Here is a 16459-nt window from a genome sequence, read left to right on the forward strand (position 1 = left end):
GGGGCATTTGGCTCAGGCGAGGTGGCGGTGTACAGGTAAGAACGTACAAGGTGTTCTGTCTCTTTTTGAAAAGCTTCAATTTCCTCACGTCATATTGTTCTTTAAATGTGGTTTTGTGTGTGTGTGTGTGTGTGTGTGTGTGTGTGTGTGTAGATCTCGAGCTGTAGTTTCTGTGGAAGCTTCAATGATCTTGACCCCCAGAATCCTGAACCCTGATGACCGACAGTGTCACCTGCCTGAAACTGATATTATGGTTACCTGGTAAGAAGAGCTAGATACTTAACTGATATGGTATAGCGAAATAGTAAAACTTACCAACACTTTACACTATATATCTATATATACCACACACTCTCAGTGGCTGACTTATATAAAACTCTCCTTGGTCTGGTACCTCCTTTAGCTATTAATGTTTGTTTGTTTTCCAGGCTTGTTTTAGCAAAGCTGATTACTGTCGATGAATTTAAGTACATTTTAAAGGATCTAGAAAATAGTTTAGATTTTCTATTTTTGAAACCTATTCATGCAACTTAACTTGATACTCTTTCATAGCATCTGACATCTGTCTTAGACTTTTCATACTAAATGCTTTTGATACTTTTAATGTTGGCCTCTTAGCCAGATATCTCTTTAAAATGAGATCTTAATCATAACAAGACTTTTGTGAGGTCAAATAAAGGAAATCAAATTATAAGACAGTAAAATGTCTAATAAATTTAGCCTACAATAAATACTGAAGAAATACCACTAATAATTAAACACGCAAACTGTTTTCCCAAAGAATTTAGACTAGATTTCTTTTTGCTTTCTGAAATGTTTCTCTAGCTCTTCACCACAGTCCACAATTTATTGTAATTGTTTCCAGCGGTGATCGCTCTTCGACTTCCGTTTGGCGTTGCATTGTGGGACAATAGCGTCCATCACCACAATCAAAGTCAAGCTAGAAATGAATAGTGAAAGCTTTGACATGCTCAGTTATATTTCATTTTTAGTTTGGAATTTGGAGATAATGAGGCCCACTGCTGCAGTGAAACCTGAAGCTGTACCAGAAATCTCACTGCTTATACTATATCATAAAATGGTATGCAGTATAAAGTATACACATTCACAAATCACCCTCACTGACAGATGTGACAAATATTTCACCCCTGTGCTCTAGACATCCCCTACCATCAGCCAACGTCTGTTTGTCTGTGTGTCTAATGCAATAATTTAAAAGCACACTGAAAACACGTGTTTGTATAACCTGGAAAGTCATATTTATGGGACTCTGCGATTAATTTGATACTGCATAATTCTGTTTTGATTATGTTATTGTTCCTGTGGGTAGCAGACTGGCTTTGAACAGTCTTGGGGTGAGTTTAGTGAAATGGAACTAAAGAGGGGGGGTGTCTAAAAGCTCCTGCTGTTTTGCCACAGTATATTGTCGGTCTTAACTTATTGGGGCTGCAACTATTTGGATGGGAGAGAAGTGTTTTCGGCTAGTTGCCATCATGGTGTCTGTGTGTGTAGTGTGGTGTGTGAGTATTGGCAGTGAGTGAAAAGACAACAGGGTTTGGGTCAGATTGACAGAAAGCACTAAACTGTGGAATTCTGTCAAAATAAAACCAAGCTTATTTAAATAAACTTCTATAGAGTTTTGGTCAGAGGTATGGAATCAGATAGGTCAACGGACACTCACACATGCAAGCTTGTAGAATTAACGGATGCCTGAGGCTCTTGTGTTTCAAGAGGGGTGAGGATTTTTGGACTTTTTAGTTGTTTCCCTGTGGTGAGAGCTGGAGAGACGTGAGAGTGTGATGAGAGGTAGCCCCAGTTTGGGCCTTTTTAATGACATTAGATTTGAGCCTTAGGGTTAAACATCTTGATTTTTGGATAAATAATAACCTCGCAATGTTTGGAAAAACCCAACTCCTTTAACAACATTGACCACTGTTCTGATAATACTTCCATAATCATCAAAGACTCTTGTTGCAGTTGGATGAAGTTGCGCTTCTTTTTCCCAATCCAAACAAAGATGGCAGCTAGAAATATTTAATTTGTTTGAGAATTAAAATAAAGCATTTTATTTAGTTATATTTTAATTATTTATGTTTCTCTACAATATTTTATATTCTCATGCAAACTAACATCATTATGAGGCTATATTATAAAAAAAAGAGCAAGGACATTTGTCATTTCAAGCTACATAGAATTAAGAAATACAATCATTTATTGTGCAGTGGACAGAATTCAGAGAATTATGGAAACTGTTGTTAAAGTGGCGGAAGTCAGTATTCTTATTACCAATGGATTTCATGACTCCTTGTGTGTAAAATGTGAACTAACAAACAAATTATCGCTCGACTTTGTAGTTCCTTTCAGCTCTACGGAGATTTATAGCAAGTTTCCTCTCACCTTTTTTATAGCTGGTGCTGAAGAAAACGCTCACTCTATGCTATCTGCCTAACCCTGCAGGCAAAGTTAGAGAACTAGCTGATGAACATAATGGAGCATTTAGCAGCTAAAATGCAGGATGTTTTTCTCAAACAGAGTTTAAAGGAGAGTGAATACTGGACTTACATTCCTCGGGTGGACAGAAACAATTTAATACATTATAATGTTGCTGTGAGTCTGTTGAATGTGTGAATAGGGAACTGTTTGCTCACATGTTCGACATATTAAATGCCCCCAAGTGGCTGAACAATTGGTTATTGCAGGTTTTAACATTCTTTTCGTTTTTTCAAAGAATGCTGAGAGTCAGATTTTTGAAAATCAGATGCTTAGCTCTGTTTGCACAAATGTAATGGTGATACACAAGCAGCTCAAACTATAGAGGGGCTATAAGGGGATGAAGGATTGGTGGAAAAGGAGGGACAGTTAATTAATGACCAGTCTTAAATTAAACATTCTTACTCATTAAGCAGACCTCAGCTTGTGAGGACGGGGATTTATATGTGCACGTGTGCAGGGAGGACCAGCTTGCAGTGTGCAGGGTGGTGGAGCACAGATGCATTTTGGGCAAAATTACATACAGTAATGACTAGCCAAGTGCCTGAGCTCTTGTCAGTAAAATGGGGGTCATTTCCACGCTACATACACTTAGTTTGACACACAGTGCTTATTAGAGTCACACTTGAGCACACCCACCCAAAAACACAAAACACACACATGCTTACATGCAACACATATTAAACATGCATGAAACCACCTGGAGAGGTCAAAATGGCTTAGGGGAGCAATTTTTTAAATAGAAACCTGCATTTTATTTCACATAAACTCACATCTGCATCACACACACAGCACGCAGGAAAACTAGCTCATCATCTTTGTGTCATCTAATGGGGATCCTAATTATTAACAAACACTGGATGTTAGGGTTTGTGAACTGAAACCAAACAAACAATAATTGCATGAAGTCATTTACCTCATGCCTCATATGGCTAGGTCTGCAGAATAGAAACGGGAGCGTTACATTTGTAAGATCCCTCAGATTAGTGAATATTAACAGTGCGGAGCTCCCTGTGTGGGAGTCACTTTCCTGTTCCTGATTAAAGAGGTGATAACACACACACACACACACACACACACACACACACACACTTACACATTCACACACACACATAAATAGAGGAAATGCAGAAATGTTTCCCAGTCTCCCATGTCTATGTGTCTAATTGAAGGGCTCACAGGTCCTTCGGTGGTATTTCCCACTATGTCCTGGAGTAGAAGAAGGAATAAGTGTTTTGCTTATGGGCAGTTTATTTATTTTGTCATATAGTACATGTTTTGTGTTTTGGCCTGCATACAAGTATGGAGAAAGAGTGTGGTTGAAACGTCTGCAATGGATGAATGAATAATATCATTGGAGCTTAGTTTGCGGTCACGATCTTCTTGTTCCAAAGTCACTGCCATGACCAGCACCTAATCTTTGGTGTGCATTCACCACACGACTCATGTCGATTATTTATTTAAGTATAACCAGCCTGCATTGGCTTACAAGACCCCAAAAATGAATATAAACCACATTCAGAATTTGCTGCATACATTTTTAAATGATGCTACAGAATTCACACAACTGACATTATTATGAGTTCAGAACTCCATGTCTGCAACCAGGTAGACAAATAACAGTAAAGACAAATGAAATACTTCTTCACTAAACTTCTGAGCCAAAGTTCATCCAAAGCAAACATTCCACAATTTCATCATTTGCGCTTCAGAAGATTTCAGGCATTTATCACACTAACTAATTCCCACTGCCATAACATTTTATACTGATCTATCTATCTATCTATCTATCTATCTATCTATCTATCTATCTTTCTTTCTTTCTTTCTTATTGGCAACACGTAGTTAGAGCAGCCATCCATAAACTTGCGTTTCTTACTATTCTTGCATAGTAGGTGTAATATCCTGTATGATTTGTTCAAAAAAAGAACCTTATAGTATCATGAGTGGGTACATTTTTAAGCACCCACATTTTGCTCACTTTGTCAGTAATAACTAACAGTTATTACAGTTATTATTTCTCACTCTCTTGCCTATCTCTTTATCTTCCCAATATTCTCTTCCACCAGTCTGAAGGTGGACGTGTGTGCAGCAGTGAGTGGAGTGGGGATCCCCAGCTCTGTAGGTAAGCAGCTGTGCACAATGTGGTGAAGTGGAAAGGGAGGCAAAAGGGAAAAGCACAGAGGGTGGGATAGTAGTCAGAGCCAACTCCGTTGTACATCTCATTAGAGTTTCCTGCTGTGAAACCGCAGCTCTGCCACACCGATTAGGATGGAGATCTAATGCAGGAGGGAGGGTGGAGGGAATAGGGTAGACAGACACAGGCAGTGGAGGTGTACAGTACGGTACATTGTTCCTACTCTCTAATGATGCTCTGTAGAGTAAAACGCCTACAAATGTCTCCTCACTGAATAACTAATGGAAAGTCAGACGCATAAAGGGATTAGACTATGTGGATTCAACAGTTAAGGAGTGTCTGATTGCCTTATTCACTCTTGTTATCGTTACACTCGTCTTTTCCTCTCACTTTTCCATCCATCTCCACCTCTGCATCATTACCTCCTGTGCAGACCTAAGAGCAGAGCTGCAGCTGGATTGGTTGAAAGGCACCAGAGGCGGAGTTAAGAGAGTTTTATTCCTGGACACCCAGCTGCCTCAGCGGTCAGGGCATCTAAAGTTGGGTCACAACCGCCCACATGCATGCCTGATCTACACCATTTACCTGAAAGTGAGCGAATCACACACACACATACAAACGTAATGTTGTATATTGTACAAAGAAATCCAGCGGTTCAGTTTACTATGTAAACTTTCTGTTACTCTCTCATCTCAGGAGGACGATGAGTTCAGGGACAAACTGACCCCTATATCACTGGCTCTGAACTACAGCTTGGCTCCACCCTCTCATAGTCAAAACCTTCCACCTGTACTTAACCATTACAGCAGCACCTTCCTTCAAGAGCATGTAAGTATACAGTATCAGGATAGTATTGTACATCTATAAAATGTTTGCAGTAAAAGAAGACTGGAGGCAGGACGAGGAAAAGGATTTGTCTGTTGCTTTTCCTGTGGTTTCTCCTATTCAAGGGTTTCTTTTGAGGAGACTTTCCTTATCAAAATCAAGAGTCTAAAGATAAAGGGAGTCATATGTTAGACAGACTGTAAAGCCGCTACTGGCAAATTTGATTTGACTCAACTACTCTAAGCTTATACTTTAGTCATTTGTTTTTTATGACAATGTTGTCAAACCATTACAATTCAGAACTTAACTATGAGAAAATCAGGAGTTCCCTGTAGTTGCTGGTTGGTCAAAAGTTAGGCAATGCAAAAGAATAAAAAATTAAGGAAATGCTTCCTCTACACCAAAAACTCAGTGCTAGAACAACATAAAATTATTTATTTGTCAAGCAAGCCTGATGAAGAATATGTGAAACACATTTCAAAAAAGTTTTAAAGTTTTGCCAGAGCTGAGTTTTTGATGTGCAGCAAGCCACATCTTCATTTTTGATTGCAGCACTGAACTGTGTTCATGCACGCTTATGCATCATACAAGACCATTTCCCCTATTGAAAAAGCCTTGCTTTGATGATGAAGTATTTTCTTTATTTTTCCATGAACTACCATTAGCATGATTCAGACCATTAGAATAACCAGAGAGACAAAGAAAGAAAACTCTTATGGATAGCAGAACTCTAGTGTTCATGTGTGTATACAGCACCTGCATCCTGATGTGTCTGTTAAATATCTATTTTTGGTTTCATGATGATGTATACCTTAAAAGTCTCCTTATGAAAGCCCCCTTCTCTGTGCCCCTCTTCCTCTTAGGCCTACATCCTCCTGGACTGCGGTGACGACAATATTTGTATCCCTGACCTCCAGCTCTCTGCCAGCATGTAAGACTGACATGGCCACGCCCTTTGACCTCAACCTGTAAACACTCAACGCGTCACACGGCACAAACACAGACACACATGCACACACAGCTCAGCCAAAAGAAAGTATGTCTGTTATTACTCACACAATGAGTTTAAAGTTGCTCACATTATAGTTCCATTGAGCATGTGGTGTGTGTGTGAGAGTGTATGTGTGTGTGAATTAGCCTACTTTCTATAGTGTTTCCAGCTGTACCATATCTCCATGGCAGCGTTATACAAACATCCTGTCACCCTCCACTGACTGACACTCACTCAAATACACACACACACATTGTTGGGGTCAGGGATATTGCATTCCATGCAGCAGAGCACATTGCACATGAACCAATAAAATGTATTATAAACTGAATTTTACAAAAACACACAGGACAGGAGTTAAGGACTCTTGTACGTCTGCAACAAAGTGCTTTATTACTTTCCTTCCTGTGTCCTCTGCATGACTTCAATCTTGTCCCCTGTACACTGTTCTTCTTCTCAAATAAAACATACACACACACACACAGGGACCGCTCAGAGCTGGTGATTGGAGACGACAATCTGGTCATGTTGACCATCACTGCGGTGAACCGAGGAGAGGGGGCCTATGAAACAGAGCTCCACACGCTGATACCACCAGAGGCTGACTATATCGGAGTGAAGCGCAAGGTGGAGGTAAATAAAGACACACTTACACACACATTTGTTTCACGTGAAAGCATAAGATAGACATGAGGCAGTTGTCTCATCGTGATTGAAGGGTCAAGAGATCATACGACATGAGGAAGTGAGCTATTTGAGGCTGCAGTTACAGTATGACATCACATCCTGTTGTGTCTTTGTGTTGCGTGTTTGTTTGTAGTGATTAAAGTGAGGCTATCAGCAGGCTATGCTTTACTGGCAATAGCCCAAAAAAGCCCCTATCATGATTTACAAGCTGCATTAGTGACCACGGAAATGGATAGGGTCAACTGCTGTGTGTGTGTGTGTGTGTGTGTGTGTGTGTGTGTGTGTGTGTGTGTGTGTGTGTGTGTTTGCACGCGCGTGTGCGTTAATGAGTGTGTAATGGGGCTGTTTGATTGATGATGTTGTTACTGTCAGAGCATTCATCACGTCTCCTCTCCTGCCTTCCCCCTTCCTGCCCTCCTTTTTCTCATTCTCACTCATTCACTTGCCTTCCCTCTTTGATGGCGTTGTTGTCTGCTCTTTTCTTTCTCCTCCTGGCTCTCGATGCTCCCTATTTTTTCACTTTCATCCACTTTGCCCCATCATCTTACTCATTGCACTTTTGTCTTTTTCCTCTCTTTTTCTGTCACCCCTCTAGTCCCTGTCTCAACTAAACTGCGAGTACAAGATGGTCAATGAGTCCAGGATGGTGGTGTGTGACCTCGGGAACCCAATGGTGGCTGGGACAGAGGTGAGCTGTTACACACTAAAGCACACACACACACACACACACACTTTTTCATTAAAACACTCCTTTGAAACGTACATGCTAAGGAGCTACGGCTGTTACTCCTCAGATTTAATTCACACTGATTGATGGTTTCCAATGATTACTGATCATCACCTTGACCCTTCACGCACTTTGACTCCCTTGACTATACTTCACACACAATGTGTGTGTGTGCATAAGTGTGTGTGGAGTGTGTAATAATAATCCAGTCAGCACTTAGATGGCTGATACATGCAGGAAGCCAAGGCTTTGTAAAGTAAAGAGTGGTCCCTTCCTACATGAAATTCTACCACGCCGGTGTATGTATGCACGCCCGAAAGCATATCACATGTGCTTCAGTGTGTGTTTGTGAACAAGTGTGTGTATGACTTGTGAATGTGAGGTTTTTCTAAAAGGTGTCAAGGCCGGCACGGTGGTGTGGTTGAGCTCTGGAGGTGACACACGTCGTACTGATAAATCAATTATGTGGTCATGTTTCACTGTTGGGGGAGGAGAGCAAATCAAGGCATGTGAAAGGGACAAAGGATGTGTATGTGCGTGTGTGTCAGTGTGAGTGTGTGAGTGTGTGCATGCTCTCCAGCCGTCCAGATGTTTCCCATATTTAACTCTCCCCTTGCCCCGTTGGACGTTCAGGAATCCATGAGCTTATGCAGAACATACCTCCACATACCCCATACGGACTCTGGTTGTATTGTACAACTAAATAGTCCTCATCACTGGAGTTCATTCCTTGTGCTGCATGACACAGCTGTAATGCCTCACCAGTGCAGGAGGTGCATGCCTAAAGGAAGGCTGGTTTTGGCTTCGGTACATGTGCCGGTCTGCTTCCCTGAATCTTTTTTAAGTCTTCATTTTAGGCATTAAGTAGAATTCACAATATTTTGACAAAGCTTTGGTTGCAATCAATAATGAATGCCAACATTAATGCAAATTTGGCCACAATTCAAATAATCATCTATCGACTTTCAGTGGAGTCCTGTTGTACATATCCCACGTCCTCACATTAAAGTCTATCAAACAACCCAACCTAGACAATCCATGCAGGCTTTAAGCTAAATTCTTATTTGTTCAAATGAATACTGTCATGACCGTCTCTGACTCTGAGGGCTATGGCAAATAAAGACTCCAAAGATGGCACTTAGAATAACTGATTGATCTTCTTTATATTTTCTACTCACATATATATAAAAACCTACTTGGCAATAAACCTGATTCTGATTAATTTACAAAACTATACTGTTGCAATGCTGGTTACTCTTAGCATTAACTATAACTTGACTTTTACTAAATTAAATTAGTTATGGGCTAAGGGTCAAGCAAACACACATGGTCAGCTTCTTCTGTCACTTGAATACTTTAATGTCCGCTTCAACAGTAGGATAACTCAATACTGACCAACAATGTGATACAGCACATCCAGGTTTAACTTCATGTAACTCCTCCAATATAAACAATCACTTATTAAAGGCAAGGTGTGCCATAAAATATGTTCCTGCTATGAATTAAGGAATAGAATACATAGTAGAATACTTATTCATTAAGGTATACCAATTCTCTTACTAATCCCAAGTAACCTAAGATAATGTATGAAATAAATCTTCACAAAAATAAATCTCATCTTACACTTTAAACTGCAAAAGAGATGAGATGTGGCTGACAGTAAAGTCAGTGAATAGGAAGTAGTAAGCATGTGTGGCAAGTATGGTGTGCAGGTGTTTGCAGCGGAAAATAATAATAACAGAATCAAACAAAGCACATGGAGGGAGCTTTGCCGAGAGGACTGCAATCCAGACAAATCGGAACTTGGAAATAAAAAAATTTCGACCTCCGAGTAGAAAAAAACAATGGAACGCTACTCACAGAGTTCCTAACATCACACACATGCTTGTGTATTTCAATCAGTGGTGTGTGGGGGCGATGGGTTGTGTATTTGTATTAAGTCACTAATGGGAATATTTAGTGGCCATGAAATAAAATGTATTATGATGTATGTATTATGGTTACCTCATGCATCATCTTTCCTCTGTTTTATTTATATATGCAAGGCTGCACGGCTTCAAATCTGTGTTGCCAAACAAACATCGGCTTGTCACAGCCAGACATGTTTTTTGTTCACATTTAAGTGTCGTGCTCCTCCAACGCTTTGACGTCATCATTCGGAAAATTCAACTGGGAAATTCAGACCTCAGTCTTTGAAATACAGCACAAGGTGGCAGCTTTTATAGCGAGTGGGAGCATTGGGTCCAGGCGATCCCTGTCAGCCTGCAAGAGAAGAGTGTTATGGAATTTTCTATCCTTAGTAGTTGAGGCCACGTGTGAGCCTTGTGGTCCTCGGCAGTATTAATTGTTTGTCTTTGACTAGGTGCCACCATATCTCAACACTGTGGTGGCCAGGGTCGAAGAGGCCTGTTGCTGCCTTCCTAGTCATAATAGATAGCTTGTTGTTGCCGTTCCAATCTGCGTAAGCGGACATCTGTGTCCCCAGACTAGAATATGTTGACAATAACACCTCCAAGAGTAAAGACATTCTCTTTGACTAATTCTGGGGCGTATAGTATTTGGGGTGTGATCTTTGGGTTTAAAGTGTATCCACCATCATGAGTTCGTCAGAATGCGAGACCGACTCAAGCACTTCAGGTGTATTTTGAGGGTGTCTCTAGTTCTCCTTGGCCAAGCGTCAATAAATAATAGAGCATAAGACATCAGAGGCTCCTGAACACTTTCTTCCCTCCTGACCTCACCATTGACCTTTGACTTCAGCAATTTCTCCACAACAAAGAGCAAACAAGAAAACAGGTTTATGGTTATGTCACAACACCAGTACTTTTTTTTTTTTTACGGCTGACAGAAAGTATAATTTGTTCAGAAACTTCTCAAATCACCACTTCAGAATAAACCATAAATCTCTTAGCATTGTTTCAAAGAATCGCTGTTTTGCCAAAAATGTGGCTATTGCTTGTGGCGAGGGTCCGTAGCTTCAAGGGGGACAGCAACCCAGCACAGAAGCTGTGTATTCAGCCATGTTGTGGCAAAATGATAATTATTTGGAATATGCTGAGCATACAGATGGACAGAGGAGAATAAGAAATTACTTTGAGAATGTTTCTGTGGTTTTTTAAAAAGATTTTTACTCCACCGTGAAAATATGTATGTGTATAATCCAAAGTGACCAACATAAATTCAACCTGACCACATCTGCTGGTCTCTATAAAGGTCTCTACAAACTTTTTAACAGCCACCTTTCAAGCTGGGGCGTGATGCTCAAAAGGCAAATTTTAAGAGACACAGTTGACCTCTTCAAACTTTTTATTGGGCTGTCCTCCTGTTTCTCCTCCTCCTCATCTGTCTGTGATAAGGAGTATCATAGCTGATAGTGACGTCTTCTCTCTGAGCGATTCATACTCATTTGGGGTCAGTCTCTTTAGATCTTTCCTGTCTGGCTGTTCTCCTCCAGTCACCCTCTTTCTAATGTGTCCCATAAAGATGGCCTGACTTTGTAGTCCTGCACCCCGCCCTCACCCCCCCTCATCTGGCCCGTGAAGCGTTAGTGCGTTAGAGTCTGCATGCTGTCATTTCCCTCTCTGGACCATGTGTTTGACCTGTTGTTCGGTAGAGTTACACAAGCGCGTACACACACACACTGATGTCGTACAGTGTATGAAGGATAAATCCTGCACATGTTTTGAGTTAGAGGTTGAGGACAGGGGATTTAAACTGGAGAGAGACAAGAACCTTAAATATGTGTAGTCTGGGTTTTTTCACTTTTTATATTTCTGCTGTTGTCAACACACATACACTCACATGCACAGACCAGATCTTCTGCCTATGTAACAACAGAAGAGGATGTAGTTAACGGAGACTTTACTGTCTATTACTGGACACTTTAAACATGATGTGGCCTTTGATGTACAGAGGCATCTTATTTCTGTCTTTCTGTCCCCTCTCATCTCTCTTTAACTGTCCTCCTCTTTCACTCGTCACATGTTTTTTATACGCTCTCTCTCTCTCTCCCTCTCTCTCTATTTTTTTGCTTTTTCTCCATACTCTTGCCCAGCTGTCGGTTGGTTTGAGGTTTTCTGTCCAGAGGCTGGAAGATGCTGGACCAAAGATCAGCTTTGAGCTACAGATCCACAGGTGACACACCCACCAACTCTCACGCATACCCCCCTCCAACTTCCCACACATGCACACACAAAGAGTTGTTTGTCTTTCTTCTGAGCCATGTAAATAAGTTCTGTGTCTGTCCTGATCACGTCGCTGTCTGTGGTTTGATGAAACTAACCGCAGAGACAGAGAAGACAGATGGCCCAGGGAGACGACAAGCTCTACACAACATGTTCACTGTTTGCTTCATTGTATTGCTTTCGATACATCACATCACTAGACGCAGACAGTTAAATGCTGGCCAGATCTGCTGCCAGAGGAATTCTTCTTGGAGTCAGCTGAACATACAAATACAGCTATATTATGAGCTTTTCTAAGCCTTTGTGTTCACTCAGCCTCCTGTGAAATATCTGTACATATATACAGAATGTATAGTCTTTAGGGTCTTGAGATTTGATTTAATTCCCTCTGAATCTCTCCACAGCTCCAACAAAGATAACTCCGACAGCAACCCAGTCAGTTTGAATCTGTCCATCGCTGCCAAAGCTCAACTCGATTTACGCGGGTGAGTGCAGCATCTTTGCATGTGAGAGTACGCCGTCTTCTCCAAGAAACAGTGACAAATTTTTTGTTGTTGCCATGTCTCCTTCACAAAGATGCAATTGATCTGGTTTCAGCCCAAATTTTTTTGGTGTTTGCAGAATATTACAGTCCCTTTTGAGATGTTTAAATTTACGGAGCCTGTTTATATACAGATGGAAAACAGCATGAAAACACAGTTCTCGAAATAAATTTGAACTAATCATGAGCACATGGGAGACTTTGACATGTTCATGGATGCCCACATGCACACACTTCAAAGCTAGGAACCTTGCATGGCGTTGTTTGGGTGTGGTCAGTAGTACATACAAACAGAGGAGGACCTGGATGAGAGAGAGACGAGAACATACAAGTTACTGAGGAACTGTCCTGACTCAGCTGTGCCAATCTAAAATTTTAAATGTTGTATTTTGAATTTGCTCAGACTTGGTGAGACTGCGCCCACGGCACAAACAATTTTGCCCACTTGAGACTACCATGAAATCTCCAGAATAATGTAATCAAACGGAGCAAAATCCGCTTTTTAGCTGGCATTTAGAGCTTTATTTCAGTGAGGACATTATTTCTACTATTATTGATATGGTTAATAGAGAATCCACTAGCAAAACCACAGCAATGGATATGGATTTAAAATGATTTTTTAACACATTACAAATGAAGGTGAACCAAGATGATGTACTGTAGGGGATGAAAGGATTAAAGGATTAGGTAGGGAAAGGTGAGGAATGAGGGGATGAGGAGAGAAATCAAGGTCTTTGACAGTCTTTGAGTTTGAAGATGGGCCGGTGTCTGCTAGAGACAGGAAGACAGGAAGGAGTTGAGACACTGAGTGGGGGAGTCATCCCTTCTTTAGTTTTAGATGTATTCAGACAAAAGAGACCGAAGGGAAAAAAGAAAAAAGGAGTTTGGGTGGAGGGATGTGAAAACTGAGTCAAAGTGGAAGTGAAAGGATAAGGTCTGCTTAAGTACTTGTTGTCCGGAAATTTAATTAGTTTGAGGTGTGGTCTTTGTTCCTGACCCTAAAAGTCTTTATAATATATTGTTTTTCATTCCTCTTTAAAAACGTACTTACATGTGCTAGTCATTTTATTAGATACAGTAAGTACGATCTAATGCAATCCAGGTTTTGCTGGCTCTGTCATAGAGGTGTCAATTCCAGTCTATTTTTTTAGCGTTGAGGTCATAGTTGGTGATGATGTTGTCCTGGACTGCTTTATACTAAGAGGTGTTACTTAAATTCTCGTGTATATAAATGTAAAGGACAAAACTGAGAAACACCTCAGAAATAAACAAAATCTGAAGATGAGAATGGTGGAAGAAGTAGATTTTATGTTAGAGCTGTTATTGAACTGTAGGTTGTACAAGTGTAACTAGTGGCCAACGGGTTTATATCTTCTATGACATGACATGTAATTTGATTATTGATATGTCAACCTGGCTGTTTTGCTGAACAAAGTTTGTGCTCTGTGCTTGACCGCTGAGCCATGGTGGAGGGATACCTGGCGACAAGGCTCTTTAGGCTCCTAACTAGGCAGTAACTCTCTCCCACAGCTAGGAAAAACACTTTAATGAATGAACACAGTGACCAGTAGTCATCATTCATATATAGTCAGTGTGTGTTATATTTAAATGGACTTCCAAACCTGTCAATGTGTGTGTGCATCAGTGTCATTCAGCTGTTTCTCCTCTCTTCAGGGTGTCTCATCCCTCTCAGGTGGTGCTGCCATTCCCACGCTGGGAACCCAAAGAGAAACCTGTCAAAGAGGAGGATGTGGGGCCACAAGTAACACACATCTATGAGGTAAATGCACAAATTGAAACACAGTCGGACAACAGTCGGCCTCATGCGAAGAGGAAAGTAGAGGTGTGGTCAGAGATGATGAGATGAAGAAGTAAACGGCTGGCTTGTTTTGTTTTTGTTGTTGCTGGTTACAAAGTATGTCTTTGCGCCGACTGTGAAAGATGAAAAGAGACGAAAAATAGGTGTGGGAAGTTGTAAATTAAGCTATAGCAAGAGGGGGGTCTCTGAGGTAGAGTAAATAGTAACACACAGTAAAAACAGTAGCTCCATAAAGATTTGAGCTCTGGCTCATCAAAGGTCTCCAGCTTAGAAGTAATTACTGCTCTGAAGGCGGGAAAAATAGAAGGGGTGGAGGTGTGACAGAGAAGCAAGTAGGAATCAAGGAGGGTGGAGGGAAGAAGTTTAGCTGTCCGTGGAGCATCATACAAAGGCTCAGTCCTTGCCACGGCGGCCCAGGGTTCGAATCTGACTGCTCTTTCCCGCATGGCATTCCCCATCTCCACATTTCCTGTCACTCTTCAAGCTCTTTGTCAAATAAAGCTCAAAAAGTCCAAAAAAAAAGTGTCTTAAAAAAAAAAAAAAGAGTGGACGCTATAATGAGTAATAATTATGAAGAGAAAAAATAAGGTCAAACAAAGGCCCAGACAAATGGATTGAAGGAAGGAGGGTGGCAGACAGGCTGGCGACATGTTTACAATAGAGGTATGTGTATGTGTACATTCGTGCCGTGCACACGTGATTTCTTTTTGTTTTAAACGCACAGCTGCTTCATTGAACCTGAGTGCAGCAGTGTCTGGTCTGTCCTGCAGCTGATAATGATTTTCATTTGTGGTACTTTTCCCAGTTGGCAGCTGCTTCTAGTTAGAGAGGACAGAATTTTTACTCTTGCAGAATTCCTGCCCCGCAGCACCAGGATCATGTCCTGTTTGGATGACTTGCTTTAGTGTTAATGACTGTGTGTCTGTGTGTGAGAGAGAGTGTGTACAGGTCGGGGTAAAAAAAAATGAGGATTTATTGAATTGATGGTTCATTTAAGCTCATAATTCATTTATCCTAATTTAGATGTGGAGTGATGAGCCAGGTGATGCTGTAGGTTTTACTTGTCTTGTATTTCAGTCCCCAGAGACTAACGGCTGTATTAGTATTATCTTCACTAAAACACCTGTGTCATCATCCTGCAGTTATGGTAACCTAATTATAGCCTCATTCCCTTGACAGAATAGGACAAAATAAGACAGAAGAGAGAATAATATTCTTATGTTTTTCTTTTGTTTCCCCCCTTCTCTTTGTCTACAGCTCCATAACTCTGGTCCCAGCAGTATTCAGGAGGCTGAGCTCCAGGTCGGCTGGCCTTCCCGTTTCCGTGACGAGAACCTGCTCTATGCCATGGAGATTCAAACTGACGGACCAATTAGCTGCAAGACGAATGCCAGCCTCAACCCACTCAGCCTTCAGGTAACAATGACAATAAATGAATATATACATACTTATGGATACAGACAGGTATTCAAAAACCCATTTCGAGGCTCAAATATATAATTATGGACATATTTCCTGCTGTGGAAATGAATATGTTTCATACTTTTCCTAACCAATAATTTACTTTTCTTGCATAACATCAAACCACCAGACCCACTGCAGTTTCAGACTTTTATTTATTAAATTGCTAGCGGCTTATTCATCCATCCATCCATCCATCCATCCATCTCTCCGACCTTTATGTCCGCTTATTTAAAATTAATAATTGTACCCGTTGTTCTGGCTGTTTTCCATGCTCTTCGCCAGTTGGCTCAAAACAAGGTGGATGGGGTATTATGCTGATTAGCAGAAATTAGAGCTGGAACAGTTTCCAATATATATGATATCATCTGTAGAGTAAATCAAAAAAGAAGACATGCAGTGATTTTAAAAAGTATATAATTACATGCTGTAATCATATATGGCAAAAAAAAAAAGAGTCACAAACACAGTGTTTGTGTTTTAATGGTCACTGTCACTGTCAATCTGTGTGTGTGTGTGTGTGTGTGTGTGTGTGTGTGTGTGTGTGTGTGTGTGTGTGTGTGTGTGTGTGTGTGTGTGTGTGTGTGTGGGTGAGTG

At 40.9% G+C, this 16459-nt stretch overlaps 1 protein-coding gene across 1 annotated transcript in view; it reads left to right on the forward strand.

Annotated features, from left to right (window-relative positions):
• The window catches only part of itga8 (integrin, alpha 8), a 41584-nt gene that overhangs the window by 21951 nt on the left and 3174 nt on the right, over positions 1-16459 (forward strand). The window contains exons 15-26 of the mRNA XM_027286263.1: positions 1-35; positions 154-261; positions 4560-4615; positions 5061-5218; positions 5324-5455; positions 6316-6383; positions 6929-7076; positions 7726-7818; positions 11912-11991; positions 12446-12526; positions 14257-14362; positions 15659-15817. The exon at positions 1-35 is cut by the window's left edge and continues 1 nt beyond it. Of these exons, the coding sequence (XP_027142064.1) occupies positions 1-35; positions 154-261; positions 4560-4615; positions 5061-5218; positions 5324-5455; positions 6316-6383; positions 6929-7076; positions 7726-7818; positions 11912-11991; positions 12446-12526; positions 14257-14362; positions 15659-15817 (1224 nt within the window). The remainder of the gene's footprint in view (positions 36-153; positions 262-4559; positions 4616-5060; positions 5219-5323; positions 5456-6315; positions 6384-6928; positions 7077-7725; positions 7819-11911; positions 11992-12445; positions 12527-14256; positions 14363-15658; positions 15818-16459) is intronic.

This window comes from Larimichthys crocea, chromosome XIII (genome assembly GCF_000972845.2).
Source record: "Larimichthys crocea isolate SSNF chromosome XIII, L_crocea_2.0, whole genome shotgun sequence".
In the NCBI taxonomy this organism is placed as follows: Eukaryota; Metazoa; Chordata; class Actinopteri; family Sciaenidae; genus Larimichthys; species Larimichthys crocea.